Source organism: Scyliorhinus torazame, chromosome 4 (genome assembly GCF_047496885.1).
Source record: "Scyliorhinus torazame isolate Kashiwa2021f chromosome 4, sScyTor2.1, whole genome shotgun sequence".
Taxonomy (NCBI): Eukaryota; Metazoa; Chordata; class Chondrichthyes; order Carcharhiniformes; family Scyliorhinidae; genus Scyliorhinus; species Scyliorhinus torazame.
The window spans coordinates 106,348,876-106,376,273 of NC_092710.1; the positions used below are offsets into that span (position 1 = coordinate 106,348,876).

Consider the following 27,398-nt stretch of genomic DNA (forward strand, 5'->3'; position numbering starts at 1 on the left):
AGGGAGCCCATTTAAAGCGCCAATCCACGCTCTCCCTTTTCTCTGCTCCCTCTCCGGTAGTGCTGAGTCTTTCCCACCATGTATTTCTCACTGGCCGCCCGTAAATGTTTTAAAAATAAAATTTACAAATTTAGAGTACCCAATTCTTTTTTTCCCTCCCAATTAAGGTGCAATTTAGCGTGGCCAATCCACCTACCCTGCACATCATTTGGGTTGTGGGGGTGAGACCCACGCAAACAGAGGAAGAATGTGCCAACTGCACACAGACAGTGACCCGGGGCTGGACAAACATGCAGCAAACACTGGCATGGGGGTGGGGACATGCTGCAGGGTTTGATCAGAAAGTTTGGGAGAAGGCATGTGTGGGGTACAAACACCAGCCTGGAAAAGGGCCATTGACCCAACTTGTGAATCCTATGTAATTATCTTCACGAGGAGGTGTGATGAATGTATCAACAAAATATTTCTCCTTTGTGTGAGTGCCTGTGTTAAACATTGTTAACAAAAGATCTACAATCAAAATAGTTAATTTTCAAAGCACAACCTGTCATGTGCTGGAGTTAGGGTTTGAACAAACACGTTTTCATGCCTTTTTAAAAATATAATCCTTGTCTCCCTCACTTTCAGAAAAATGCTCTCACTTTCTGTCCAGACCTTCCTGCCACAAATGGCTGGCACTGAGAGCTCAACCAGGCTACACCCTTGATTAACCTGTGTATCATCATCTTACCCCTCTGTTGCTGAGTATAATATTTGCTGCCCAACCTCCAGGGCATGAAGTGCAAATGTTAAAATAAATGGTTTATTTTAGCGTTTGGTTTCTGATCACTTGGCCCAGTTGAATGAGATGTGCAAAGTCGTTCTTTTATCACCCATTCAAGGTGTGATTTATCTGATCCTTTCTAATAAAATTAAGGCAAACTATTTGACCTATAGTTAATTGGATCATTGTTCTGTTTTCTTCCTGTTTAAAAAATGTGGACTATGTCCCATGCTTCTGTGGTTTTCAAACAATTTTATCATAGATTATCATAGAATTTACAGTGCCGAAGGGGGCCATTCGGCCCGTCGAGTCTGCACCGGCATTTGGAAAGAGCACCCTACCCAAGGTCCACACCTCCATCCTATCCCCATAACCCAGTAACCCCACCCAACACTAAGGGCAATTTTGGACACTAAGGGCAATTTATCATTGGCCAATCCACCTAACCTGCACATCTTTGGACTGTGGGAGGAAACCGGAGCACCCGGAGGAAACCCACGCACACACTGGGAGGACGTGTAGACTCCGCACAGACAGTGACCCAAGCCGGAATCGAACCTGGGACCCTGGAGCTGTGAAGCAATTGTGCTATCCACAATGCTACCGTGCTGCCCTAAACAATGTGTTTTGACTCATTCCCAACTGCACCTTCCCCACATTCTCAACAGAACCAGTAATGTCTTCTTATCATTTTCTCTCTCAATTTAGTCCCTCATATCTCCCCTGTCCCTCTTCCTTTTTCATTCTCTTCCAGGATTCTACGAGGAGCTTGGTGCTCAGTAACATAGTGGTTATGTTATGAAATGAAATGAAAATCGCTTATTGTCACGAGTAGGCTTCAATGAAGTTACTGTGAAAAGCCCCTAGTCGCCACATTCCGGCGCCTGTTCGGGGAGGCTGGTACGCGAATCGAACCGTGCTGCTGGCCTGCCTTGGTCTGCTTTAAAAGCCAGCGATTTAGCCCAGTGTGCTAAACCAGCCCCATAAACCATTGAACTTGTAACCCACAGGTCTGGACTAATAATCCGCAAACATGTGTTCAGATCTCACCATGGCAAATGGGGAATGGAAAGTAAATGAGTTAAATAATATCTGGAATACAAAGCTGGACAGGATTTCCCGCTCCTCCCACGGTGTGCATCGCGGTAGCCTGACATTGGTTGGCGGCAGGATCTTCTGGTAGAGCCGTTTTCAAAGGGGTTTCCCGTTGTATGCATCCCTTGCTGCCAGAAGATGCAGCCGACGGGGGTTTGCAGTCCGCAGGACTGGAAGATCCTGCCAGCAAATACGACAGAAGCATTTCGGCCCTTGTCTCTGAGGTGAAGAAGGTCTGCTGTTTTTTACCCAGTCGGGCTATGATGGGACTCCAGACCCACAGGAATGTAGTTAGCTCTTGACTGCCTTCTCAGTTATAAGCCACTCAGTTATATTCAAGGAGGTGGCCCACCGCTATCTTCTCAAAGGCAATTAGGACAACGAGTACTAATTTTGCCAGCGACACCCATATCCCCAGAAGGAAGACATAGTGGAAATTATCATCCATTCGCCTGGTGGGAATCGATCAAGGCTGGAGCAAGAATTTAGTGGGCCTCCAGGATGTATGGAATGGATTCTAGGAAGAGGTTGACTTCATTGGATAACAGGGAAGAATTGCAGTTAATCACCTTTCACAATGTTTTGACGTCCCAAATTCCAATGGAAGTACTTTTGAAGTGTGTGTGTGTGTGTGTGTTTGTGTGTCAGCTAACACTGTAAATGATCATTGGTCATGTCTATTCATGTTGTAGCTATACTTCTTAACTTTTGCCTCTATTTCTTAGTCCATTTCAGGATGTTTGTCACTGCTTAGGAATTGGGTGGGACTGGGCGATGCAACTTTTAGTGGATTTATGAAAAGCAGCTCCATATGAACGTTCCACTTGAGTGTCTGGGACGATAGCGTGCCAACATTTTGTGTGTGCTCATTTTTCTCAAAGACTTTTGAATCTTTTCAAAATTTAGGCAATATAGATACATAATTTATTTACAAAAAAGCCCCATAAACTCTCATGGTCAGATTTTTATGATTTTAATATTCTGACAGACAAAACGTGTCCAGTGGAGAATGTGCTGTTGTGACGAACTTTGCCAAAATTGTGAAATTAATCTTAATTTCTCTTTAACAACCTACAAAATGTTCATGCTCTGTTAATGAACGTGGCACTGCCAAGCTGGCATTTCTTGTGCGTGGCGAACAGGCCAGGGATGCTCTGCCCTGGCATTTGTGGGTAGGGGTATCATGGGTCTCTTCAGGGGCTCCAGCTATCAGGATCCCATTTAAAAGTGGCACCCCAATCTCTCATTACACTGAGGAGTTCTGGCGAGTGGAGCTCCTCAGTACACAAAATGGGGCTATGTGCGGCCTTGGCTGCGGGTTCCCGCTGAGACACTGTATCAAATCTGGATGGCGTTTTAAAGCGCTGTGTTACTTGTTACTTGGAACTGCGAGCACCGGGAAACATGCGGATAAACATGTGGCTATGAGATTTTATTCCTATTTAGTTATAGGGCGGGGCACAGTAGTTAGCACTTCTGCCTCACAGCTCCAGGGACCCGGGTTCAATTCTGGCCTTGGGTGATTTCTGTGCGGAGTTTGCACTTTCTCCCAGTGTTTGCGTGGGTTCCTCCGAGTGCTCTGGTTTCCTCCCACAGTCCACAGATGTACAGGTTAGGTGGATTGGCCATGCTAAATTACCCCTTAGTGGCCAAAAGGTTAGGTCATGTTACGGGTTTATATAGATATGGTGGAGGCGTGGGCTTAAATTGGATGCTCTTTCCAAGGGCCGGTGCAGACCCAATGGGCCAAATGGCCTCCTGCACTGTAAATTCTATGATTTTATGATCTCACCCATGGAGCCTGGAGCCTTTCCAGACAACCACTGAAATACCTTTAGAATTATAGGGCGTGATCTAACAGAAAAGTTTTGAAGTGTCATTTGTGACTGATTTTGCTGGATGAAATTAAATGAAAAATGAAATGAAAATCGCTTATTGTCGCAAGTAGGCTTCAAATGAAGTTACTGTGAAAAGCCCCTAGTCGCCACATTCCTGCGCCTGTTTGGGGAGGCTGGTACGGGAATTGAACCGTGCTGCTGGCCTACCTTGGTTTGCTTTAAAAGCCAGCGATTTAGCCCAGTGTGCTAAACCAGCCCCCTCCAGCTCTGTTGGCAAGTTCCCCACTGCTACCTAACCACACGTAATCACTTTTTTGGGCCCATTGGAGTTTCTCCCCGGTCAAGCCCAAACCAAACTTAGAATTATTTTAATCACTGGGGAGCTGAGCTCACTAGCAAGGCCAGCTCCTCGGAGATTGGCCACCTTTTGAAAGGGTCTCCTACAGCCCCCAGCCTCCCACACATGGGCATTACCCCCCCCCCCCCCCCCAAAAATGATGACACCCTGCTATGGGGTCACTGAGGGGCCCCTCATTTCAGGTTTTTTTACACACCCTTTTGGGCTCCCCCTTCCAGGACCCCCTCCTTCACTCCCATCCTTCATACCCCCCTCCAACCTCCTTTTGTGTACATGGCTCCCCCAGGCCCTGACTCTTGGCAGTGCCAAACTGACAGTGCTCCTACTGGCTTTGCAGTGCCACCGGGCACCTTGGCAGTGTCAGGGTGGCAGTGTCAAGGTGGCAGCCTGGCAGTGGCAAGGTGCCCATGTTCCAGGGGAGAGAGCCAGTGGGCCACTCTGCCCTGACCCTGTCCATCCAGTGATCTCCGATGGCCTGGGAACCCCATCCCTGCTGGGGACTCCCTGGAGAGGCCATTAGATGCCAGGAGCCCGGTAGATCCCAGGTGAATTTGCTTAAATGGGTTTAAAACCGACTTGCGCGCATGAGGCTTGGTCGCACCCATTGTGGGCGGGATCCTGATCGCGATGCTTCACGAGGTCTGGATAGATCTCACCAGGTGTACTGGCTGCCGGGAAGGCCGCAGGAGCCTTTCCTGATGCCCAACGTCACTGTTCAATTGACGAAAGCTCTCTCACAAACACTTCCCCCATGGCCAGAGAAATGTTGGAAGGTGTGACCTTGGTAACTAATGTTGCTCACTGAGATTCAGGATCATCAGTTTAATTCACTATTTGCAGTGCACCCAATGAACCCCATTGTTCCTAATCCATTAACTGGTTAAGTTACGAGGACGGATTGCATTGCCTATTTTGTATTCCCTTGAATTTAGAGTTGACCTAATCCAGGATGTTTAAAGTGTTGGAATGCTTTGACAGGATCAGCAAGCTGTTTCCTCTGCTGGTGGGAGTGGAGATACAAAGCAATTGTCCCAATGGGGTCGAGAACCAGAGGACACCGTATTTGAGCAAATTGCTGCGGATGCCGGAATCTGAATCTGTGGAGAGAGAAGCTTTGACAAAGAGTCATCCAGACTCGCAACGTTCGCTCCCTTCTGTCTCCACAGCTGCTGTCTGACCTGCTGGGATTATCCAGTATTTTCTGTTTTTGACACAGATTTGAAGTGATTTGCAAAGAACCAAAGGAGGAAAAACCTTTCCCTGCAGCGAATAGTTAAGACCCGGGATGAACGGTCTGGGAGTGCGATGGTGGTAGATACAATTGTGTCTTTCAAAAGGGCAATTGGATAAGCACCCCAAGCGAGCGCAAATTTGCAGGGTTAGAGGGGAAACAGGGGCATGGGGCTACCTAAATCGATTTTTCAGAGAGCTGGCAAGGATATGATGGCCTGAATGGTCTCTTATTGTGCAGTAATCATTCAATTATTCTTCCATAAAGCGTCATAACCTTAAATTTAGAGCTAAGCCATAGGAATGAAATCGGGAATCATTTTTTCACATAAAGAACTAGTAGAAATCTGGAATTCTTTCTTAATTCCAACCCCCCTCCCTCCCCCCAAAAGCTGTTGATGCTGAGGATTAAGTTGAGCCATCAAGACGAAGATTGATAGATGTTTGTTGGGAACGGTGTCCAGGGATTTTGGGTTAAGGTGGGTCATTGAAGCTGAGGTCGCCAATCAGCCATGTTCCAAATGATGGAACAGGCTCGACGGGTTGAATTACCCTCTCCTGTTCCCATGCTCCCAAACGTTAGACTTGGCCCAGGTGGACATCACTATTTGCCTTGGTTATCTGTGCTCCGTTCAGTGGTCTGTGCTGTAATTGCTACTGTTTTTGAAGTGATAAAGTGGTGGTAAGGGTCGCAGTCTCAATTCTTCTGGTTTTGAGGGAGGCAAATCAAGTGTCAGGCCTCTTCCAAGTTGATGCTGGCAAAATCAACACACACACGCACACAATCCACCACAAGACGGGCCGTTCACTGATGATACAAATATTGTCTTTCATCCAGCAGTCCAACACACACCACTCGTAGACGAGCATTCTGTTCGGTGCTTGACATTTTTGCCTTGGTACCATCCTATAGGGTTGCAGCATAGATGTGGAGGACTCTTCATGTCACGCTCAAACTTGGAAGAGTTATCGAGTTTTCTCTTTAAATCATTAAGGACTTAAAGGTTAGGGCAATGTATCTCCCACTCCCGGCTGGAAAGAAAGGGTTAATATTTACCATTCACACCTTTCGTTTCGATGATGGGACTTGTGAAGCTTGAATTTAGAGGTTGATGCTTCGACATGCCAAACTATTAAGAATGCAATTTGGATAATGAATGCAAAAAGTCGTGCACACAATCTTGAATAAACTTCACTTAATCTCTGAGTGAATGCAAAAGATCGTCATGAAAAGCAACATGTGCTATTCGGGAGACACCCCTGTAGGTGCAGCTCTGTACCTGTGCCTTGCTTTTGTCTTAACAGGGAGAGAGAGAGAAAAAGAAAGTGGTGTGTGTATGTATACAACATCATGACTCCTGTTCACGATTTCTCCACCCCACCCCCCCGCCCCTCCACTCAGCAAGTGTCTTTCATTTTTACAGTGAACCATTTAATAAGCAAAATCTGAACATAGGGCCACACCAAAATAATTTTGGAAAGTCTGAGTCACTCTACTTACACCACTCTCAATTCTGCCTTTACATTTTTGTTCCATGGTGATTTGGACAACTTCATTAACTGCCTGGTGGCTCTTGTTGTCTTGGAGTGCGTCAAGAAATATGTGGGTGTGCGAAGATTCGAACATTCTCTTCAACCATACACATTTTATTCTGATAACTATTGGGAAGAAATGTTTTGTTTTTGTCAAAAGGTGTGTTGGCTTTTGCTTTCCCTCCTGTCCTATGGGAATAGGTGGGGGGAGTGGCTTTCCTTGAGATGAAGTGGGAGGAGTTCTTGAGAGAATACGCCTCCCAGGCTCTTGCATGTCTCAGCACTGAAAATGGAAATGTCAGAACCTTGCATTGAGCAGCCTGGACGCGAGATGGGCCTTTTCTCCAGCGAAAGAGAGCTGAATGCCAAGCTGGTGCACCAGATGTGTTGTATGGGTCAGTACCTCGTATATTCCACTTGTATCCTTGGCACAGCAGCAGCAATATGATTCAAGTCCGTGCTGTAAGCCAGGCACTGCTTCAGCTAAATGCTGTTCCATTAATAAGCTGTAACTTGAAATGCTTGTGCCTCTTTACTCCTTTAATGGTTTGCTGCTTTATTCAGTTCATATTTTAAGCCATCGCACTCTTGAATCCAAAGTAATTGGCGAAAGAACTACCAGCACTGCCTGAAAAGGTGCTGGGAGCAAAATCAAAAGCACCTCTCAAAGGGAATTGGAAAAGGAATTTTAAAAAAATTGTATGGTGCTGCGAATAGAGCATGGGTAGTGAAACTAAGCGGATTACTCTTTCAAAGGGCTGGCATGGACACGGTGGGCCAAATGGCTGCCTTCTGTGTAAAAGAGTGTGTGTGTCTGTTGTTATTACTGATTCCTTAAAAACTGCTTCTGTGACCAGACTTTTGGCCACCTCTCCCAACATCTCCTTTGTTGACTCGGTGCCAAATTCTGCACAGTGCCTTGGGATGTTAAATGTGCTGTATAAATGTGAGTTTCTTCGTTGACAAGTTGTTATAAGTTTTTTTTAATTTTTTTAAATGTATTAAAGTTTTTCATAATAAATAGTAATAATCCTAACACAGCAAAATAGAGTGAACATTAACATAGTGCAAAAAGAGAATATACAATAGCAATTGACTAGACGTGACCCCACGCGCCTCAGTCTTCCCACACCCTCCCAACGGAGCACTCACCCCCACTCCCCTACGGGTCGCTGCTGCTGCTGACGTTTTAATTTTCCCTGAGAAGCCATCGGACGGTATTATGCCCCCGCTCAACAGCAGCAGCTCTGTACACTTGGCAAAATTATTTACACACATAAGTAGGCATCTGTTCGTGGTGTTGTCGTCCCTTGCTTCTCCCAGACGGAGCTCGCTGCCGTTGTCGTCTCGTTCCGCTTCTGCGCACTTCCGCTTCATCGGCCCTCCCGTCTTCCCCGTTTTCTCTGTTCCTGTGGACGTTAAGTTTGTTAACGTTTCCCTGCCTCCCCCCTCCCCCTCCCTGGCTCTCCTCTATTGTTCCGTCTCTTCCCTCAATCCCCCCTCCCCCTGCTCCTGCCCCCCCCCCCCCCCCCGCCCCGTGGCTCACCTTTCCTTCCTCTTAGATTTAGCTGTCCCCCCCCCCGGGTCTATCTCTCCCTCTCATGCTTTGGCTGCTCTCCCCTGTTCCTGGCTATTCTTCTGCTTGCTTGTTGGCCACAAACAAGTCCCGGAACAATCGGGTGAATGGCTCCCACGTTCTGTGGAAGCCGTCGTCTGACCCTCGGGTGACGAATTTGATTTTCTCCATTTGGAGAGATTCCGAGAGGTCGGACAGCCAGTCTGCAGCTTTGGGTGGTGCTGCTGACCGCCAGCCGAACAGGATTCTACGGCGGGCGATCAGGGAGGCAAAGGCAAGGGCGTCTGCCCTCCTCCCCAGGAATAGATCTGGCTGGTCTGGTACCCTGAAGACCGCCACTTTCGGGCATGGCTCCACCCTCACCCCCACCACTTTGGACATTGCCTCGAAGAAGGCTGTCCAGTACCCCGCAAGTCTGGGGCAGGCCCAGAGCATGTGGGCGTGGTTGGCTGGGCCTCCTTGGCACCGCTAACATCTGTCCTCCACCTCCGGGAAGAACCTACTCATCCGGGTTCTTGTTAAGTGGGCTCTATGTACCACTTTTAGTTGCGTCAGGCTGAGCCTTTCGCACGTGGAGGTGGAGTTGACCCTATGCAGTGCTTCGCTCCAGAGTCCCCACCCTATTTCGATCCCCAGGTCCTCCTCCCACTTCATTCTTGTTGCGTCCAGTACGGTGTCGGCCCCTTCTACCAGTCGGTCATACATGTCGCTACAGTTTCCTTTCTCTCGTATGCTTGCGTCCAGTAACTCTTCCAGTGGTGTCTGTCGTGATGGTTGTGGGTATGTCCCTGTCTCCTTTCGCAGGAAGTTTTTTAGTTGCAGGTATCTTAGCTCGTTCCCCCTGGCTAGCTGGAATTTCTCTGTCAGTTCGCCCAGTGTTGCGATCCTGACGTCCGTGTATAGGTCCCTGACTGTCGGTGTCCTTCTGTCCTGTCCCCACCTTTTGAAGGTGGTGTCAGTCAGTGCTGGTGTGAAACTATGGTTGTTACAGATGGGAGCTTTACCCGACATTCTGGTCAGGCCAAATTGCTGCCGTAGTTGGTTCCAGGACTGGAGGGTGGCTATTACCATCGGGCTGCTGGAGTGTTTTTTGGGTGGGGATGGGGATGGGAGCGCCACCGTGGCGAGTGCCCGGAGGGAGGGCCCCATGCAGGAGGCCTCTTCCACGCGCACCCACTCGGCTTCTGGCTCCTTGATCCATCCCCTTATTCGCTCGGCCGTCACTGCCCAGTGGTTAGTTTATCTAGTGCTTTGAAAAAGGCCTTGGGGATATAGATCGGGATGGATCTGAATAGGAAGAGGTACCTGGGCAGCACGTTCATTTTGATCGTCTGGACTCTCCCCGCGAGGCAGAGTGGGAGTGTGTTCCATCTTTGCAGGTCCTTTTTTACTTCCTCCGTCAGACTGGTGAGGTTCCATTTGTGGATCCCTTTCCAGTCATGGGCTATTCGGATCCCCAGGTGGCAGAATTTGTGTCGGGCTTGTTACTGCCCCACCCACTTGTGGGTGTAACCGGGAAGATCTCGCTTTTGCTCATGTTGAGTTTGTAGCCCGAGAAAGCGCCAAACTCTTTCAGGAGCGCGATGATTCCGTCCATGCTGCTCTGTGGATCCGAGATGTAGAGGAGCAGGTCATCTGCATAGAGTGAGACTCTGTGCTCTCTGCCTCCCCTTCGGATCCCCCTCCAGCTTTTTGCTGCTCTGAGAGCAATTGCTAATGGTTCGATCGCTAGAGCGAACAGTAGCGGGGACAGTGGGCATCCTTGTCTGGTGCCCCTGTGCAGCTGGAAGTATCGGGAGTTGGTATTGTTGGTCCGTACGCTCGCCATGGGAGCGTTGTATAGGAGCTTTACCCAGGAGGTGAACCCTGTTCCAAGCCCAAACTGCTCCAGTAACTCTGAGGTATTTCCATTCGACTCTGTCGAAGGCCTTTTCTGCATCTAGGGAGACGATCGCCTCCGGTGTTCTCTCCCCGGAGGGGGTCATTATCACGTTCAGCAGGCGCCTGATGTTCGTGGTAAGCTGTCTACCTTTGACAAAGCCCGTCTGGTCCTCTGCGACCACCTCAGGTACACAGTCTTCTAGCCTTTTGGCTAGGATTTTGGCCAGTATTTTGGCATCTGCATTCAGCAGTGAGATGGGTCTGTATGACCCACATTCCGTTGGGTCTTTGTCTTTCTTAGGTATCAGCGAGATTGAGGCCTGTGCTAGCGTGGCGGCAGTGTGCCCCTTGCTAGTGAGTCTGTGTTTTTTGCCTCCCCCACGACTGCAATGTCCAGTCCATCAAGGAACCGTTTCATCCCAGACTCCCCCATTGGGGGCTCTGAGGTGTACAGCCCTTGGTAGAAGGCCTTGAAGGTTTTGTTGATCTTTTCTGGTTCTGTTTCTAGCGTGCCTCTGGTATCCCTGATTTGTGCAATTTCTCTGCTGGCTTCCTGCTTTCTCAGCTGGTGTGCCAACAGGCGGCTGGCTTTGTCACCGTGTTCGTATAGGGTCCCACGTGCCTGACTGAGTTGGTGCACTGCTTTCCTGGTGGAGAGCAGGTCAAAGTTCCTTTGTAGCTCTTTCCTCTCTGCCAGGAGCTCTACGGTCGGGGCCTCGGAGTATTTACGGTCTACCTCCAGTATGGAGTCGACCAGCTGCTGCCTCGCCACCCTTTCCTCCCTATCTCTTCGCGCTTTGAAAGCGATGATTTCCCCTCTTAGTGCCTTTAGTGCTTCCCAGAACGTGGAGGGTGAGACCTTCCCGTTCTGGTTGTTCTCTGTGTACTCTGCAATGGCCCGTGATAACCTTTCGTTGAAGGTCTTATCAGCTAGTAGGGCGACGTCCAATCTCCATGTGGGACGTTGAGTCCTGCCCGTCTCCAGCCTCACGTCCATGTAGTGTGGAGCGTGGTCTGATATCACAATTGCGGAGTATTCCACCTTGTCTATCCCCGGAAGCACTGTTTTCCCTACCACAAAGAAGTCAATTCTGGTGTATACCCCCCCATGATTAGTCGATGCGTCGCTATGTCAGGGATTTCTGCCATGGTCTTCTTGATGAAGCTCGTGTCGTCCCAGTTGGGTGCGTACACGTTAACTAGTACTACCGGTGCCCCATCCAGGGCCCCGCAGACCATGATATGCCTTCCCCCAGGGTCCGTAACCTTCTTTGTCGCCCTAAATATCGTCCTCTTGCCGATCAATATCGCCACCCCCCCTGGCCCTTGTTCCATAGCAGGAATGGTAGGTTTGTCCCACCCAGCCCTTTCTTACTCGCAGTCGGTCCTGCTCTCTCAGGTGTGTCTCTTGGAGGAAGACTATGTCGGCTGTCATATTTCTTAGGTGGGTGAGGACTCTGGATCTCTTCACTGGGCCATTGAGTCCCCTTACGTTCCAGGTGACTATCCTGGTGGGGGGCTTCTGCCCCCTCGCTCCTGTGGGGTTAACCATACTTACCTGGTGGACGTGCCCCTGCCCTCCGGGGTTTCCCTTTGTTAGGGGGCCGTCCAGGGTGGCCGCTGTCACTGCTCTCGCCATGCGGTCGGGTCCCTGCGCTCCGGGGTTTCCCTTTGTCCCGGGGGCACCCGACATGGCCGCCCACTGTGCATCCGCCATGCGGGTAGTCCCTGAACTCTGGGGTCTCCCTTCACCCAGAGACCGTACTGGGTGGGTGCTTGCAGTGATTCCTTGTTTCGAGCCCTTGGTTGTGGCACTTTGTAGCCCAATTTCTTTTCTAGCCCTGTTTGTCCCTCCTTCCCTGTGTCCCCCCCTCCCCGGTCTCTCCTTCCCCGTCCCCCCCCAACCCGGTCTTTCCCCTTGCCCCTCTCTCCCTTGTACCCCTCCTTTGTCCCTCTTTCCCCTGTTCCTGTCCCAGTTTGCTCTCCCGTCTCTGTTGAGTGGTCCCCCCCCCCCCCCCCTCCCACCTCCAGCCTGGCGCCTTCCGCCCTGTTGGGCGCTGCGGCCCTGCTTTGTTGCATGCCCCCGGCGCTTGCTTTCCCGCTAGTACAGTGGCCCCCCTCTCGGGAGTTACTGTCTCGCTTCTCCCCTGCCCGGGCTCTATAGTTTTCTGCCCGCTCTTCCCCTATCCTACCTTGCTCTCCCTTCTCCGCTACTCTCGTTCCCTCGTGCTGGGGCCTGGTCTCCCACCTGAAGCGGTTCCTCGGGCAGTGGTCTGTTCTTAGTTCAGTGTGCGCTCGCCGTGGCGGGGGCGGGGGGGGGGGGGGGGGGGCCAGGCGTTAGCTCCCCCCCCCCCCCCCCCATCGGCGTGTTGTTGCCCCCTGCCAGGGGCCCCTCATTTCTACCTTCGCTGGTGGTTTTCCAGCCCGTGTTCCTTGACAAACTTATTTACTTCGGCAGGGGCTGTAAAGAAGTATTCTCTTTCTTGGTAAGTGACCCAGAGTTTTGCTGGGTACAGCATACCAAAACGCACATTGCTCGTGAAGAGCTGCTTTCGCTCTATTAAACTCGGCCCGTCTCCTGGCTAGGTCTGCCCCAATGTCCTCGTAATTTCTAATGGCATGTCCTTCTCATTTGCAGGTTCTGTTTTTCCTGGCCCAGCGCAGGATTGTTTCCCTATCTTGGTACTGGTGCAGTTTAGCTATAACTGCTCTCGGGTGTTCCCCTGCTTGAGGCTTCGGGCGCAGCGACCGGTGTGCTCTGTCCATTTCTAGCGGGCTGGGAAAGGTTTTCTTCCCCACTAAGTTGCCCAGCATCTCGGCCACGTATGCCGTGGGGTTTCTACCCTCGATCCCCTCTGGTAAGCCCACTATCCTGACATTCTGCCTCCTCGAGCGGTTTTCCTGGTCGTCCACTTTGCCCTTCAGGCTCCCCTGTGTTGTGCCCAGTCTCGCCACCTCTGTCTCCAGGACCGTGATCCGGTCGCTCACGTCAGTCGCTGCTTTCTCCAGCTCCTTGATGGTCGCCTCTTGGGCTTCCAGTTTCTTCCCTTGGGCGTCCAATTTCTCGTCTGCCCAGGGCCTGCTGTACTTCCGCCAGGGCCTTGGCCATTGCTGCCTGCACTGCGGCCTCTATGTCTGCCCTAGCCTCTGCCTTGTTTACCTGCTGATGTTCCCTCAGCGCATCGGCAAAGGCTGCCTTCCAGTTCCAGCTCCCCCCTGGCCCCGGGGGAGACTGCACCTGTCTGCCCAGCTCTTTTTGATGCAGCGATACTTCCGTTCTGCTGCTTTGCTCGCTGATTGGCTCGTCTGAACTGGCTCGCCCATTGCCCCGTCTGCCTTTGTTGCCCCTTCTCCCTCTGCTTCTCCCTTCTGGTATTTCCCCCCCCCCCCCCTCTCTTATTTATTTATTTATTTTCTCTTCCCCCCCCCCTCCCCCCATCCCTTTTTCTTCTCCCCTCCCTTCTCTCCTTTACCACTTTATTTTTCCCTCTTTTATAAAATTCTTCTCAAGTGAACTTGTTTTGTGTGAGAACAAGAAAAGTGCAAAAATATATTTTTTTAAATGTTTTAAAAGTTTAAAAGTTTTCTTTTTAGAGTTTTGTTTTTGCAAAAGTTCTTTTTCCTTCCTTTTCCCTCACTCACCCAGGTCGCGAGAGAGAGAGAGAGTGGCTTCTGGTCGGGAGTCCCTCTTTGTTCCTGCCTTGTGGTGGTCACGGGCGGGGGGGGGGGGGGGGGGGGGGGGGCGGTCGGTCGGACGGTCCCCGCTTCGTTCCCCGCTGCTCAGTCCGGGCAGCCGCTCGTCGCTCCCTGCGCTCTCCTGCTGGGGTGCGTGTCGGTCGCTCCTCCGTTTCTTCCTCCCTGCAGGTTCGGCCCCCGCTTCGGTCCTGACCACCGCTTCGGTCCTGGCCGCCGCTTCACACCTGGCCAACGCTTGTCTAGTTGTTATAAGTTGCCTGATCACCAAGGCCCAAGTGAGTTCTAATGAACTCATTGTTGCTGCTCATTAGTATGGTGGTCAGTAGCCCCGCTTTTCACATCGGAGACCGAGGTTCAATTTCCCAATGGGGAGCTCTGAAGTTGTCCAGAAACTCCACTGGTCGGTTTTTTGGGGCGGCATGGTGGCACAGTGGTTAGCACTGCTGCCTCACAGCACCAGGGATCCGGGTTCGATTCCAGCCTTGGGAAACTGTGTGTGTGGAATTTGCACATTCTCCCTGTGTCTGGGTGGCTTTCCGCCGGTTGCTCTGCTTTTCTCCCACAGTCCAAAGGTGTGCAGGTTAGGTGGATTGGCCATGCTAAATTGCCCCTTAAGACAGGTTGCAGGAATAGGGCGGGGGATTGTGCCTAGATAGTGTGGTCATTCAAAGGGTCGGTGCAGACTCGGTGGACCAAATGGCCTTCTCCTACTGTAGGGATTCTATGATCCTATAAACAGGCATTTTTTTGTCTAGGACTTGCACAAAACTGCAAACCTCCACAATAGACGTATGGGAAGTCAGTGTTCTGAGCGTGATTCAACTCGTACCTGATATCTGTCCTTCCCATTGTGCTGGTGTATTGATTTTCTGTTCAAGGTGATCAGTGGTCAGTGATAATGTACACTGACACTCATTGTTCTGTTTCATTAAAGTTTTTAGCTTCCTGATTGGGGAGCATGCTGCTATTTACTTTGTAGACGTCTCTCTCTGTTACATAATAGCTGACTGGGTCAAACCAATACACGAGTGATTGAGGTGTTTCATATATGATGCTGGCTCCTGTGAATCTCATCGAGACTCACCCTTTTAATCACCTGGTGGGTTTCTGTTATTTTATAAGGATGTGTGAGGAGGACAGTATTTGGATCAGTTTTGATCCTTCATTCCCCCTCTTCCTCCTGCTGACACTTGCCACTGAGGCTTCAATGTTAATAATGATTTTGTGAGATATTGGAAAATGCCAATGTCCCTTAGAACTGTACCTCAGCACAAAGCCAAGGCTCAGTGGGTAGTATTCTTGCCTTTGAGCCAAAAGGTTGCTTTATAGAGGCTTTTTTTTAAACAAACAATTATATTGAGGTATTTTAGGCATATAGAAAAAGTGAAATTGTACAGTACAAAAAAATAAGTCAAGACACAAATTAAACATAGTGCAAACCACGGCCCTGTTCACGCACGGATCTGCCTCAATATCCCCCTACTCTACTCTACACTACCCTAGCCCCCCCGCTGACGCTTACTCCTCTGCAAAGAAGTCAATAAATGGCTGCCACCTTCGGACGAAGCCTAGTAGCGAACCTCTCAAGGCGAACTTGACTTTCTCTAGGCCAAGAAAGCTCGCCATGTCCGATAGCCATACCTCAGCCCTCGGGGGCTGAGTCCCTCCATGCTAACAGTATTCGTCGCCGGGCTACCAGGGAAGCAAAGGCCAGAACGTCGACCTCCCTCTCTTCCTGGACTCCCGGGTCCTCCGAAACCTCAAATATTGCAACCTCCGGCTCATTACCACCCCAGTTTTCAACACCCGGGACATGACATCTGCGAATCCCTGCCAATACCCCCTGAGTTTAGGGCACGATCAGAACATGTGTACATGGTTAGCCGGCCCTCCGGCGCATCTAGCACACGTGTCCTCCAGCCTGAAGAATCTGCTCATCCAGGCCACCGTCATGTGGGCCCGGTGCACGACCTTAAACTGGATCAGGCATGTTGCGGTCGTGTTTACTCTGCTCAGGGCTTCCGCCCAGATACCGCCCTCCATCCCCCCCCCCCCCCCCCCCCCGCGGCCCCCCTCCTCCTTCGGCGGGAGACGTGGGAAGGACGGCATCAATCTGCGTACAAAACCCATACCTGTAAGTATCTAAAGTCGTTCCCTCTCGCCAGCCCAAACTTCTCCTCCAGCACCCTCATGCTCGGAAAGCTCCCTTCCAGGAACAGATTCCCCCAATCTCCGCCCTCCTCCACAGTCGATACCCTCGTCCATGCTCCCCGGGGCAAATCGGTGGTTGCCACAGATTGGGGTCCACACCGATGCTCTTACCTCCCCTAGATGCCTCCTCCACTGGCCCCAGATCTGAAGAGCGGCCCCACTATCGGGCTGGTGGAGTACCGTGCCGGCGGCAGAGGCACCATGACCAGGGCTGCTAAGCTAGTGCCCCAACACGAAGCAGCCTCCATCCGCTCCCAAACCGACCCCGCACCCACCATCCATTTCCTTTTCATCGCTATGTTGGCCGCCCAGTAATAGTTGCTGAAGTTCGGCAACGCCAGCCCCCCTTCTCCTCTGTTCCTTTCAAGCATCACCCTCTTCACACGCGGGGACTTCCCAGCCCATACAAATCCCAGAATAATTTTATTCAGCCTCTTAAAGAAGTACCGCGGGATAAAGATGGGGAGATACTGAAAAACAAACGAGAACTGCGGGAGAATCGTCATCTTAACAGTCTGCACCCTCCCCACCAATGACAGCGGGAGCGCATCCCAACTCCGGACCTCCTCCCTCACTCGTTCCACCAGTCAGGACAGGTTGAGCTTATGCAACCTGCCCCAGTCCCATGCCACCTGAATCCTCAAATATCTGAAACTCTCCCCCACTAGCCTGAACGGCAACCCCTACAGCCCCCTCGCCTGCCCCCTCGCCTGAATTACAAACAACTCGCTCTTAGCCATGTTCAGTTTGTATCCGGAGAACCAGCCAAATTCCCTCAGGGTTGCCATAATACCGTCCACCCCACCATTGGGTCCGATACATATAACAGCAGATTATCTGCGTATAACGAGACTCTTATGTTCTACTCCCCCCAGGACCAGCCCTTTCCAGCCCCTAGAAGCTCTCAGTGCAATTGCCAGCGGCTCTATGGCCAGCGCAAACAGCAGTGGGGAGAGAGGGCAGCCCTGTCTTGTCCCACGGTGCAGTATAAAGTAGTCCGATGTCGTCCTGTTCGACCTTACACTCTCCCCCGGGGCCTGATACAACAGCCTAACCCAGTCGATGAACCCCGCCCCGAACCGTCCTAGTTCCTCCCACAGATAATCCCACTCGACCCGGTCAAAAGTTTTTTCAGCATCCATGGCGACCACTATCTCTACCTCCCTACTCTCTGGGGGCATCATAATCACGTTGAGCAGCCTTCTTAGGTAGGCCACCAGCTGCCTCCCCTTTACAAACCCGGTTTGGTCCTCCAGGATTACATCCGCTACACAGTTCTCAATTCTGGTCGCCAAGATCTTGGCCAGTAACTTGGCGTCTACGTTGATCAAAGAGATCGGCCTGTATGACCCACAAGCCTCCGGGTCCTTATCCCGTTTCAGAATGAGTGAGATGGTGGTCTGCAACATCGTCGGGTGTAAACTCCCTCTGTCTCTTGCCTCGTTCCCACTATCCTGGCCCCACTATCCCGGCAAATGTTTTGTAAAACTCCACCGGATACTCGTCCGGCCCCGGTGCTTTACCCGACTGCATGACCTTCAGGCCCCCCAATACCTCTTCTATCCTGGCCAGGGCCCACAGTCCATCCACCAACCCCCTCCCCACTCTTGGGAAGGGCAGTCCGTCCAGGAATCGCCTCATCCCCCCGGTCCCCCGGGTGGTTCCGAAGTGTACAGCTTCCTATAAAAGTCCCTAAAGACCTTGTTCAGCCCTGCTGGATCACCCACTAGATTACCCTCCCCATCCACTACCCTCCCTATTTCCCTAGCCGCTTCCCTCTTCCTCAGTTGCTGCGCAAGCATTCCACTGGCCTCCCCATGCTCATAAATGGCGCCTTTTACCTTTCTAAGCTGCTCCACAGCCTTGCCTGTAGTCAGCACCCCAAATTCGTCCTGCAGCCTCTGTCGTTCCCTGAGTAACTCTGGCCTTGGGGATTCCGTGTAACACCTGTCCATCCGTAGGATTTCCTTTTTTTAAAAAAATATGTTTTATTGAAATTTTTTTCCCAAACAACAATTTTTCCCCTCTTACAAAGCAAACGCAACAATAACAGTACAGAATTTTTTAACAATACACAAGTAACAAAACCCCTTTATCTTTGACCTAAACTAAACTAACCCCCCCCCCCCTCCCCCCCTCCCCCCCCTCCCCCTGGGTTGCTGCTGCTGGTCATCTGTCTTCCCTCTAACGTTCCCCTAGGTAGTCGAGAAATGGCTGCCACTGCCTGGTGAACCCTTGAACCGATCCTCTCAGGGCAAACTTTATCTGCTCCAGTTTAATGAACCCCGCCATATCATTTACCCAGGCCTCCAGTCCGGGGGGTTTCGCCTCCTTCCACATGAGTAGGATCCTGCGCCGGGCTACTAGGGACGCAAAGGCCACAACGTCGGCCTCTTTCGCCTCCTGCGCTCCCGGCTCTTCCGCAACTCCAAATAGAGCTAACCCCCAGCCTGGTTTGACCCGGGCCTTCACCACCCGCGAAATCACTCCCGTCACTCCCTTCCAATACCCTTCCAGTGCTGGGCACGCCCAAAACATGTGTGCGTGGTTTGCCGGGCTCCCGCCACACCTCCCACATTTGTCCTCCACTCCAAAGAACCTGCTCAATCTTGCTCCCGTTATGTGTGCTCTATGTAGCACCTTAAATTGAATCAGGCTAAGCCTGGCGCATGAGGAAGAGGAATTTACCCTGCTTAGGGCATCAGCCCACATACCCTCCTCTATCTCCTCCCCTAGTTCTTCTTCCCACTTTCCTTTTAGTTCGCCCACCGACTCCTCCCCCTCTTCCCTCATCTCTCGGTAAATCTCTGACACCTTGCCCTCTCCGACCCACACCCCTGAAAGCACCCTGTCCTGTATCCCCAGTGTCGGGAGCAACGGAAATTCCCTCACCTGTTGTCTAGTAAACGCCCTCACCAGCATATATCTCAAGAAATTTCCCCGGGGCAACTTATACTTTTCCTCCAATGCTCCCAAGCTCGCAAAAGTCCCATCTCTAAATAAATCTCCCACCCTCCTAATTCCCAACTGGTACCAGCTCTGAAATCCTCCATCCATTCTTCCTGGGGCGAACCTATGGTTGTTCCTGATTGGGGACCCCACCAAGGCTCCCCGCACCCCTCTCTGTCGCCTCCACTGTCCCCAGATATTCAATGTTGCCGCCACCACCGGGTTCGTGGTAAACGTTTTAGGTGAGATCGGTAGCGGCGCCGTCACCAGCGCCTCTAAACTCCCTTTACAGGACTTTCTCTCCAGTCTTTCCCACGCCGCTCCCTCACCCTCCATCATCCATTTACGTATCATTGCCACATTGGCGGCCCAATAGTAATCGCCCAAGTTCGGTAGTGCCAATCCTCCTCTGTCCCTACTACGCTGAAGGAACCCCCTCCTTACGCTCGGAACCCTCCCTGCCCACACGAAGCTCGCGATGCTCCTGTCTATTTTATTAAAAAAGGTCTTGGTGATTAGTATAGGGAGACATTGAAATACAAATAAGAACCTCGGGAGGACCATCATCTTAATTGCTTGCACCCTGCCCGCCAGCGATAGAGGCTGCATGTCCCACCTCTTGAAGTCCTCCTCCATTTGTTCTACCAACCGTGTCAGATTAAGTCTGTGCAAGGTTCCACAGCTCCTAACGATCTGAATCCCCAGGTATCGGAAGTTTCTTTCCACTTTCCTTAGAGGCAAGCCTTCTATCTCTCTACTCTGGTCCCCTGGATGTATCACAAATAATTAACTCTTCCCCATGTTTAGCCTATACCCCGAGAAATCCCCGAACCCCCTCAAAATGCGCATAACCTCTATCATCCCCTCCTGCTGGGTCTGACACGTATAACAATAGGTCATCCGCGTATAACGAGACTCGGTGTTCTTCTCCCCCTCTAATCACCCCTCTCCATTTCCTGGAGTCTCTCAACGCCATGGCCAGAGGTTCAATTGCCAACGCGAACAACAATGGAGACAGCGGGCATCCCTGTCTTGTTCCCCTATATAGTCGGAAATACCCCGATCTATGTCAACCTGTAACTACGCTTGCCGTTGGAGCCCCATAAAGAAGTCTAACCCAGCTAATAAACCCGTTCCCAAACCCAAACCTCCTTAACACTTCCCATAAATACTCCCACTCCACCCTATCAAATGCCTTCTCTGCGTCCATTGCCGCCACTATCTCTGCCTCCCCCTTCACTGGGGGCATCATTATCACCCCTAATAGTCGTCTCACGTTAACATTCAGTTGTCTCCCTTTTACGAACCCTGTCTGGTCTTCGTGCACCACCCCCGGGACACAGTCCTCTATCCTCGATGCCAGTACCTTTGCCAACAATTTGGCGTCCACGTTCAATAATGAAATGGGTCTAGAGGACCCGCACTGCAACGGATCTTTATCCCTCTTCAAAATTAACGATATCGTCGCCTCCGACATCGTCGGGGGTAGAGTCCCCCCTTTCCTGGCCTCATTGAACGTCCTCACCATCAACGGGGCCAACAAGTCCACATATTTTCTGTAATACTCCACCGGGAACCCGTCTGGTCCTGGGGCCTTCCCTGCTTGCATGCTTCCCAGTCCCTTAATAACCTCGTCCACCCCAATCGGTGCCCCGAGGCCTACCACCCCCCGCTCCTCCACTTTCGGGAACCTCAATTGGTCCAGGAACTGCCGCATCCCCTCCTCTCCCTCTGTGGGTTGAGACCTATACAGTTCCTCATAGAAGGTCTTGAACACCTCATTTATCTTTCCTGCCCTTCGCACCGTGTCTCCCCTTTCGTCTCTAATTCCTCCTATCTCCCTCGCTGCTGCCCTCTTTCGCAATTGATGAGCCAACAGGCGACTAACCTTTTCCCCATATTCATACCTCCTCCCCTGTGCCTTCCTCCACAGTACCTCCGCCTTTCTGGTGGTCAGAAGGTCAAACTCGGTCTGGAGTCGTCTCCTCTCCCTGTACAATTCCTCCTCCGGGGTCTCTGCAAATTCCCTATCCACCCTTAAAATCTCCCCCAGTAATCTTTCCCTTTCCTTGGCCTCTGTTTTCCTTTTGTGGGCCCCAATGGAGATCAGCTCTCCTCTGACCACCGCTTTTAGTGCTTCCCAAACCACTCCCACAGGGACCTCGCCGTCGTCATTGACCTCCAGGTATCTCTCAATACACCCCCGCACTCTTGCACACACTCCCTCATCCGCCATCAGTCCCACATCTAATCGCCAGAGTGTTCTCTGCTCCCTTTCCTCTCCTAATTCCAGGTCCACCCAATGTGGAGCATGGTCCGAAACCGCTATGGCTGAGTACTCAGCTTCTTCCACCCTAGAGATCAACGACCTTCCCAAAACAAAAAAATCTATCCGGGAGTACACTTTATGGACATGGGAGAAGAAGGAAAACTCCCTAGCCCTAGGTGTAAGAAATCGCCATGGATCCACTCCCCCCATTTGGTCCATAAACCCCTTAAGTACCTTGGCCGCTGCCGGCCTTCTTCCCAGCTAGAGCTGGATCTATCTAGCCCCGGGTCCAGCACCGTATTAAAGTCCCCTCCTAAAATCAAGTTTCCTACCTCCAGGTCCGGTATACGCCCCAGCATCCGTCTCATAAATCCCGCATCGTCCCAGTTTGGGGCATACACATTAACCAACACGACCTCCATTCCCTCCAGCCTGCCACTCACCATTACATATCTACCTCCACTGTCTGCTACGATGTTCTTTGCTTCAAATGCTACCCGTTTCCCCACCAAAATGGCCACCCCTCTATTCTTTGCGTCCAGTCCTGAGTGGAACACCTGTCCCACCCATCCTTTCCTTAGCCTAACTTGGTCCGCCACCTTTAGGTGCGTCTCTTGGAGCATAACCACGTCTGCCCTTAGTCCTTTCAAATGCGCGAGCACTCGGGCCCTTTTTATCGGTCCGTTCAGGCCTCTCACGTTCCACGTGATCAGCCTCACTAGGGGGCTACCTGCCCCCCTCCCGTGTCGACGAGCCATTACCTTCTCTAGGCCAGTCCCATATCCCGCCTCCGCGCTCCCGCTCGCTCCCCCAGCGTCGCACACCATCCCCGCCCACCCACTCTTTAGCCATTTCCTTTTGGATTTCCGCAGCAGCAACCCAGTTGTCCCCCCCCCCCTCCCTCCCCCCCCCCCCCCCCCCCCTCCCCGCTAGATCTCTTTCTAGCATGATTGCTCCCCCCATATTACTTCCGTAAGTCAGCTGACTTCAACTGACCCCGGCTACTCCTGCTCACTCCTCGACCCCCCCGTGTGGGGAACTCCCATCCGCCTTGCTCCTGTCTTCCCGCCTTATTCTTTCTGGCGCGGGAACATCCCTTTACCTGACCCGCCGCTTATGGCGCAGCTCCCTTTCCCCTCCCCCTCCCCTTCCCCATTCTCCAACTATGTCCCGTCTTTCCCCCCTCACCGGCGCCCACATTTCCCCAATGTCTCCCCCTTCCCAATTTACTTCTCAATTAACTTCAACCATAACATTAACAATAACATTTCCTGCAGCATCAGTCCCTCAGTTCCGATCCAATTTCTCTTCTTTGATGAAGGTCCATGCTTCCTCCGCCGTCTCGAAATAATGGTGTCTCTCCTGATACGTGACCCATAGTCTTGCCGGCTGCAGCATCCCGAACTTCACCTTCCTTTTATGCAACACCTATTTGGCTCGGTTGAAGCTCGCCCTCCTTCTCGCCACCTCCGCACTCCAATCCTGGTATACCCGTACCACTGCATTCTCCCATCTGCTACTCTGCACCTTTTTAGCCCATCTCAGGACCTCTTCTCTATCCTTAAGGCGGTAAAATCGCACGATTATCGCCCTGGGTGGTTCTCCCGCTTTTGGTCTTCTCGCCGGAATCCGATTTGCCCATTCCACCTCCATGGGGCCCGTAGGGGCCTCAGCACCCATCAGTGAGCTCAGCATCGTACTTGCGTACGCTCCACAGTCCACTCCTTCCACACCCTCAGGGAGACCCAGTATCCGAAGGTTCTTCCTTCGCGCTCCATTTTCTAGGGCTTCGATCCTTTCAGTACATTTTTTATGAAGTGCCTCGTGCGTCTGTGTCTTAACCGCCAGGCCCAGGATCTCGTCCTCAATATCTGTCACCTTCTGCTCCACCACGCGGAGCTCTGTCTCCCGGGTCTTTAATGTCTCCTTTAGCCCCTCAATTGCCTGTAGCAACGGGGTCAGCACCTCCCTCTTCAGCAGCTCCACGCACCGTCTCACAATTTCATCCTGCTCAGGCCCCCATGTCGCCTGCGCTTTCTCCGCCGCCATCTTGTACTTCTCTCTTTCTGACCCTTTGGTCGACGATTCCTCGCACTGCAGCCGCCGCCGCCGGTTTTTTCCTCCTTCGTTTGGGGGGGGACTCCCTTCTCACACACCCCACACCGGGTTGCGTCGTCGAAAAATTCCCCGTTGGGGCTCTTAAAAGAGCCCGAAGGTCTGTCGGAGCTGGAGCCGCCGAAGCGTGCGGCTAGCTAGGCATCACCGCAACCGGAAGTCCCTTCAGTGGCCTTGTTGAGGTCTTTTCACAGTTGTTCCCTCTGCTACTAGAATTCACCTTTGATACAGGCCCTCAGGTCAGCTTGCAGCTTTAAGCTTGCCCTTCCCCCGCCTGCATGCTGGAAGAGGCCCTGTTTATCCTGCAGTTGCAGCCAAATCTTTTACTGTTTCTGTCGTGTCTGGCAACCCAGAGACATACCCTTCCTGGGGGACACTGTCGGGGGAATATCGCAGCCTTCTTCCCACACCGGGAAATGTCAAACAAATGCCGTGGGGACCCTGTAAAAGAGCCCAAAAGTCCGTTCCAAGCAGGAGCTGCCGAATATGCAACCTAGCTCTGCATAGCCGCACCCGGAAGTCCATCCGTAGGATTTCGTTAATCAGTCGGTCCGTCTCTGCCCTATCTGTCCTGTCCCTGTACGCCCGGATTGAAATCAGCTCCCCTCTCACCACTGCCTTCAGTGCCTACCAGAGCACAGCTGCCGAGACTTCTCCAGTATCGTTCACCTGCAGGTAATTCTGCATGCATTTCCTCAGCCTCTCACACACCGCCTCGTCCGCGAGTAGTCCAACTTCCAGCCTCCATGGTGGGCGCTGAAAGCTGTCCTCACAAAACTGTAGGTCTACCCAGTGCGGAGCATGGTCCGATATGGCAATTGCCGAATATTCTGCCCCCATTATTCCGGCCAACAGGTCCCTACTCACAACAAAGTAGTCAATTCGGGAATACACCTTGTGGACATGGGAGTAGTACGAGAACTCCCTCGCCGTCGGCCGGCTAAATCTCCACGGATCTGCACCCCCATTTACTCCATGAACCCTCTCAGTTCCTTTGCCATCGCTGGCAACCTGCCCGTTCTTGAGCATGGCCGGTCCAGGCTCGGGTCCAGGACTGGATTAAAGTCCCCGCCCATGATCAACTTAACAAGTCCAGGTCGGGGATCCTCCCTAGCATTCTCCTAATAAAATCCACATCGTCCCAATTAGGGGCAGACACACTGACCAGGACTACTCTCACCCCTTCGAGCTTACCCCTCACCATAACGAACCTACTACTCCCATCCACGACTGTGCCCTCTGCCTCAAATTGTACCCTTTTATTGATCAGGATCGCAACCCCCCTCATCTTAGAATCAAGCCCCAAATGGAAGACCTGACTGACCCAGCCCTTCCTTAACCTAACCTGGTCTGCCACTTTCAGGTGCGTCTTCTGCAACAAGACTATGTCCGCCTTCAGAACCCGCAGATGCGCAAACACACGTGTCCTCTTCACTGGCCTGTTTAACATTCCAGGTAATCAGCCTGGTTGGGGGGCACTTCGACCCCCCCCCCCCTTTGCCGATCAGCCATCCCCTTTCCTTGGACAGCCCCCCAGCCACGTGTCGCGCTTCATCTGGCCCGCTTCCTGACCGGCTCCACCCATGACCTCCTCACTGTTACCATGCTCAGTTTCCATCCCCGTCAGCAGAACATCCCCCCACCCCGCCCCCAGCAACACCACCCTATCACCTAATCCCTGCTCTAATCTAACTATATGGAAACCCCCCATCTCGGCTCCCGTTGACTAGCTGCACTCAGCTAGCCTGGGGCTCCCAGACTCGGCACCATCACGTCTCCCACCCATTGTTCCCAGTCACCCCTCCCCCGACCCCTCCACACCACTTCCCCAGATCTGCCCTACCTAAGCAAACACTCTATACAAGTCATAAACAACCCCATCATTCAAGCATCATTCAAGCTAAACAAGAAAAAAAGAGATAAGAAATAACAGGCCCTCTTCAGTCCTTCCCATACAGACACAGAAAAAAATTGCACAAAGTTCCCCTGAAGCATCCATTTTAACCCAACCCTTTTAACTGTTTTCTTTATTAATTCTCCCCCAGCCAAACTCCAACTAAACAAAGAGCCCAAACAGGAAACATTCAGGTAAACCTCGCAAAAAAAAAAGAAGATACATCCCTCCCACCCTCCAAGCCCCCAACAAGGTCGAAAAAGGAAACAACAAAAACTGACCCAAACATGCAGGCACTTTTCAAAACGGGAGCGACACCACATATACTTAAAAGCTCTAACATGAGTCCAAACGTCCTCAGCTCAGGGCCAGCCCTACTTCTTAACGAAGTCCATCGGCTCTTCGGGTTCCTCAAAATAGTGGTTTTGACCCTTATACGTGACCCACAGTCACGCCGGAAAAAACAGCCCGAATTTCACCTTGTTTTTATACAGTATCTCCTTCACCTGCCTGTAGTCTTCCCTCCTCCTGGCCACCTCAGCGCTCAAATCCTGGTACACACGGAGGGTGGTATTGTCCCAAATACAGCTTTGTGTGCTCTTTGCCCATTGCAGCACCCGTTCCTTGTCCAGGTACCTGTGAAAGCGTACCACCATCGCTCGTGGGGGAGCCCCTTGTTGCGGCTGCCTCACCTACAAGCTGTGTGCCTTGTCCATCACCGGCGGGCGCGGGAACACCTCGTTCCCCAGCAACTTCTGGAACAAACCCTCCACGTATGCGGCAGCGTCTAGCCCCACTGTCCCCCTCCGGGAGGCCCACATTCCTCATGACTAAGCTGAAGTGTAACTAACGCTGGACCTGTCTAAACAGTTCAGCCAGTTTCCAAAGTCAGCACTGTGGTGTCAGAGAGTCTTTAGAAGTTCTTTTGTAAGAAAATGCACAGCTCGGTGAAGATGAGGGCGATCTCTTTGGCTGGAATTAACCCCACTGAAAAAATGCTAATTCTGAAGGTGGAAGACTTGAGATTGCTATCTGAAGCCATTGTATTTTATCTTTGTATCTAATTTAGACTTGTGCACCCCCCCCCCCCCCCAACCCCCCATTCTGTCTGCTGTTTAACACATGGGGGAGCCAGCCCCCCAAAATGCTTCAAACTTTTGTGTATAAGTGAACTATCAATTTCAAAGACAATGTTCTGCCCCCCCCCTCCTTTTTTTAAATAAATATGGCAGGGCTCAACCCTCTGGCTTTCCAATTAAGACAGTGGATTTTTGCAAAGGTTCGGATGGATAAATGTGGAGAGGAGCTTTAGTGTGAATCAAAAGGCCGTTTTGAGGCAGTTTTACCAGAAAAAAAAGTTAACACTTGAGCAATACAAGGAAATATTCGGTCATTTATTTTATTTTTACATGAGATGCCAAAGCCAATATTTGTTGTTCATCCCTAATTGCCCTTGAACTGAGTGCCCTGCTGAGGCGATTACAGAGGGGCAGTTAAGAGTCACCACATTGCTATGGATTTGGGGGAAAGGACATGTAGGTAAGGACAGCAGATTTCCTTCCCTAAAGATACAATGGTGAACCAGATGGATTTTTACGACAAGCAATGACGATTAATATGGTCACCAGCACTGAGACTCGCTTTCGATTCCATATTTGTTACCTACCGACTATTTAAATTCCACCGATTGCCGTGGTGGGATTTGAACCCATGTCCCCAAACATTAGCCTGGGCCTGTGGATTAGTAGTCCAGTGACATCCCAGTCATGCCAACAGTTAACGCCACGAATTGAACGAAAGCTCGGTCATAGCTGGGGTGACCAACTGTTCAGAGAAAAACAATAGGGGATGCTTGAGCCATGCATGAGAGTTGGGAGCTGTGGTGGTTTGGGGGGAGGGTGGACGGGAAATGCTGATGGGCCGTGGGGGTAGGGGGTGTTGCGGTACTGCAAGGATGACTAGAGCCGGACCATGGTGTTGGGGGCTAGGC

At 51.6% G+C, this 27,398-nt stretch overlaps 1 protein-coding gene across 8 annotated transcripts in view; it reads left to right on the top strand.

The window, feature by feature from the left end:
- Nucleotides 1-27,398, top strand: part of dst (dystonin) — a 779,292-nt gene that overhangs the window by 128,337 nt on the left and 623,557 nt on the right. The window contains exon 1 of one of the 8 annotated variants that reach the window (XM_072498421.1): nt 7,085-7,212. The exons of the other annotated variants lie outside the window; for them this stretch is intronic. Within the exon in view, the coding sequence (XP_072354522.1) occupies nt 7,107-7,212 (106 nt within the window). The 5' untranslated portion in view covers nt 7,085-7,106. Of the gene's footprint in view, nt 1-7,084; nt 7,213-27,398 lie in introns of those variants that run through there. 8 annotated transcript variants of the gene reach the window in all.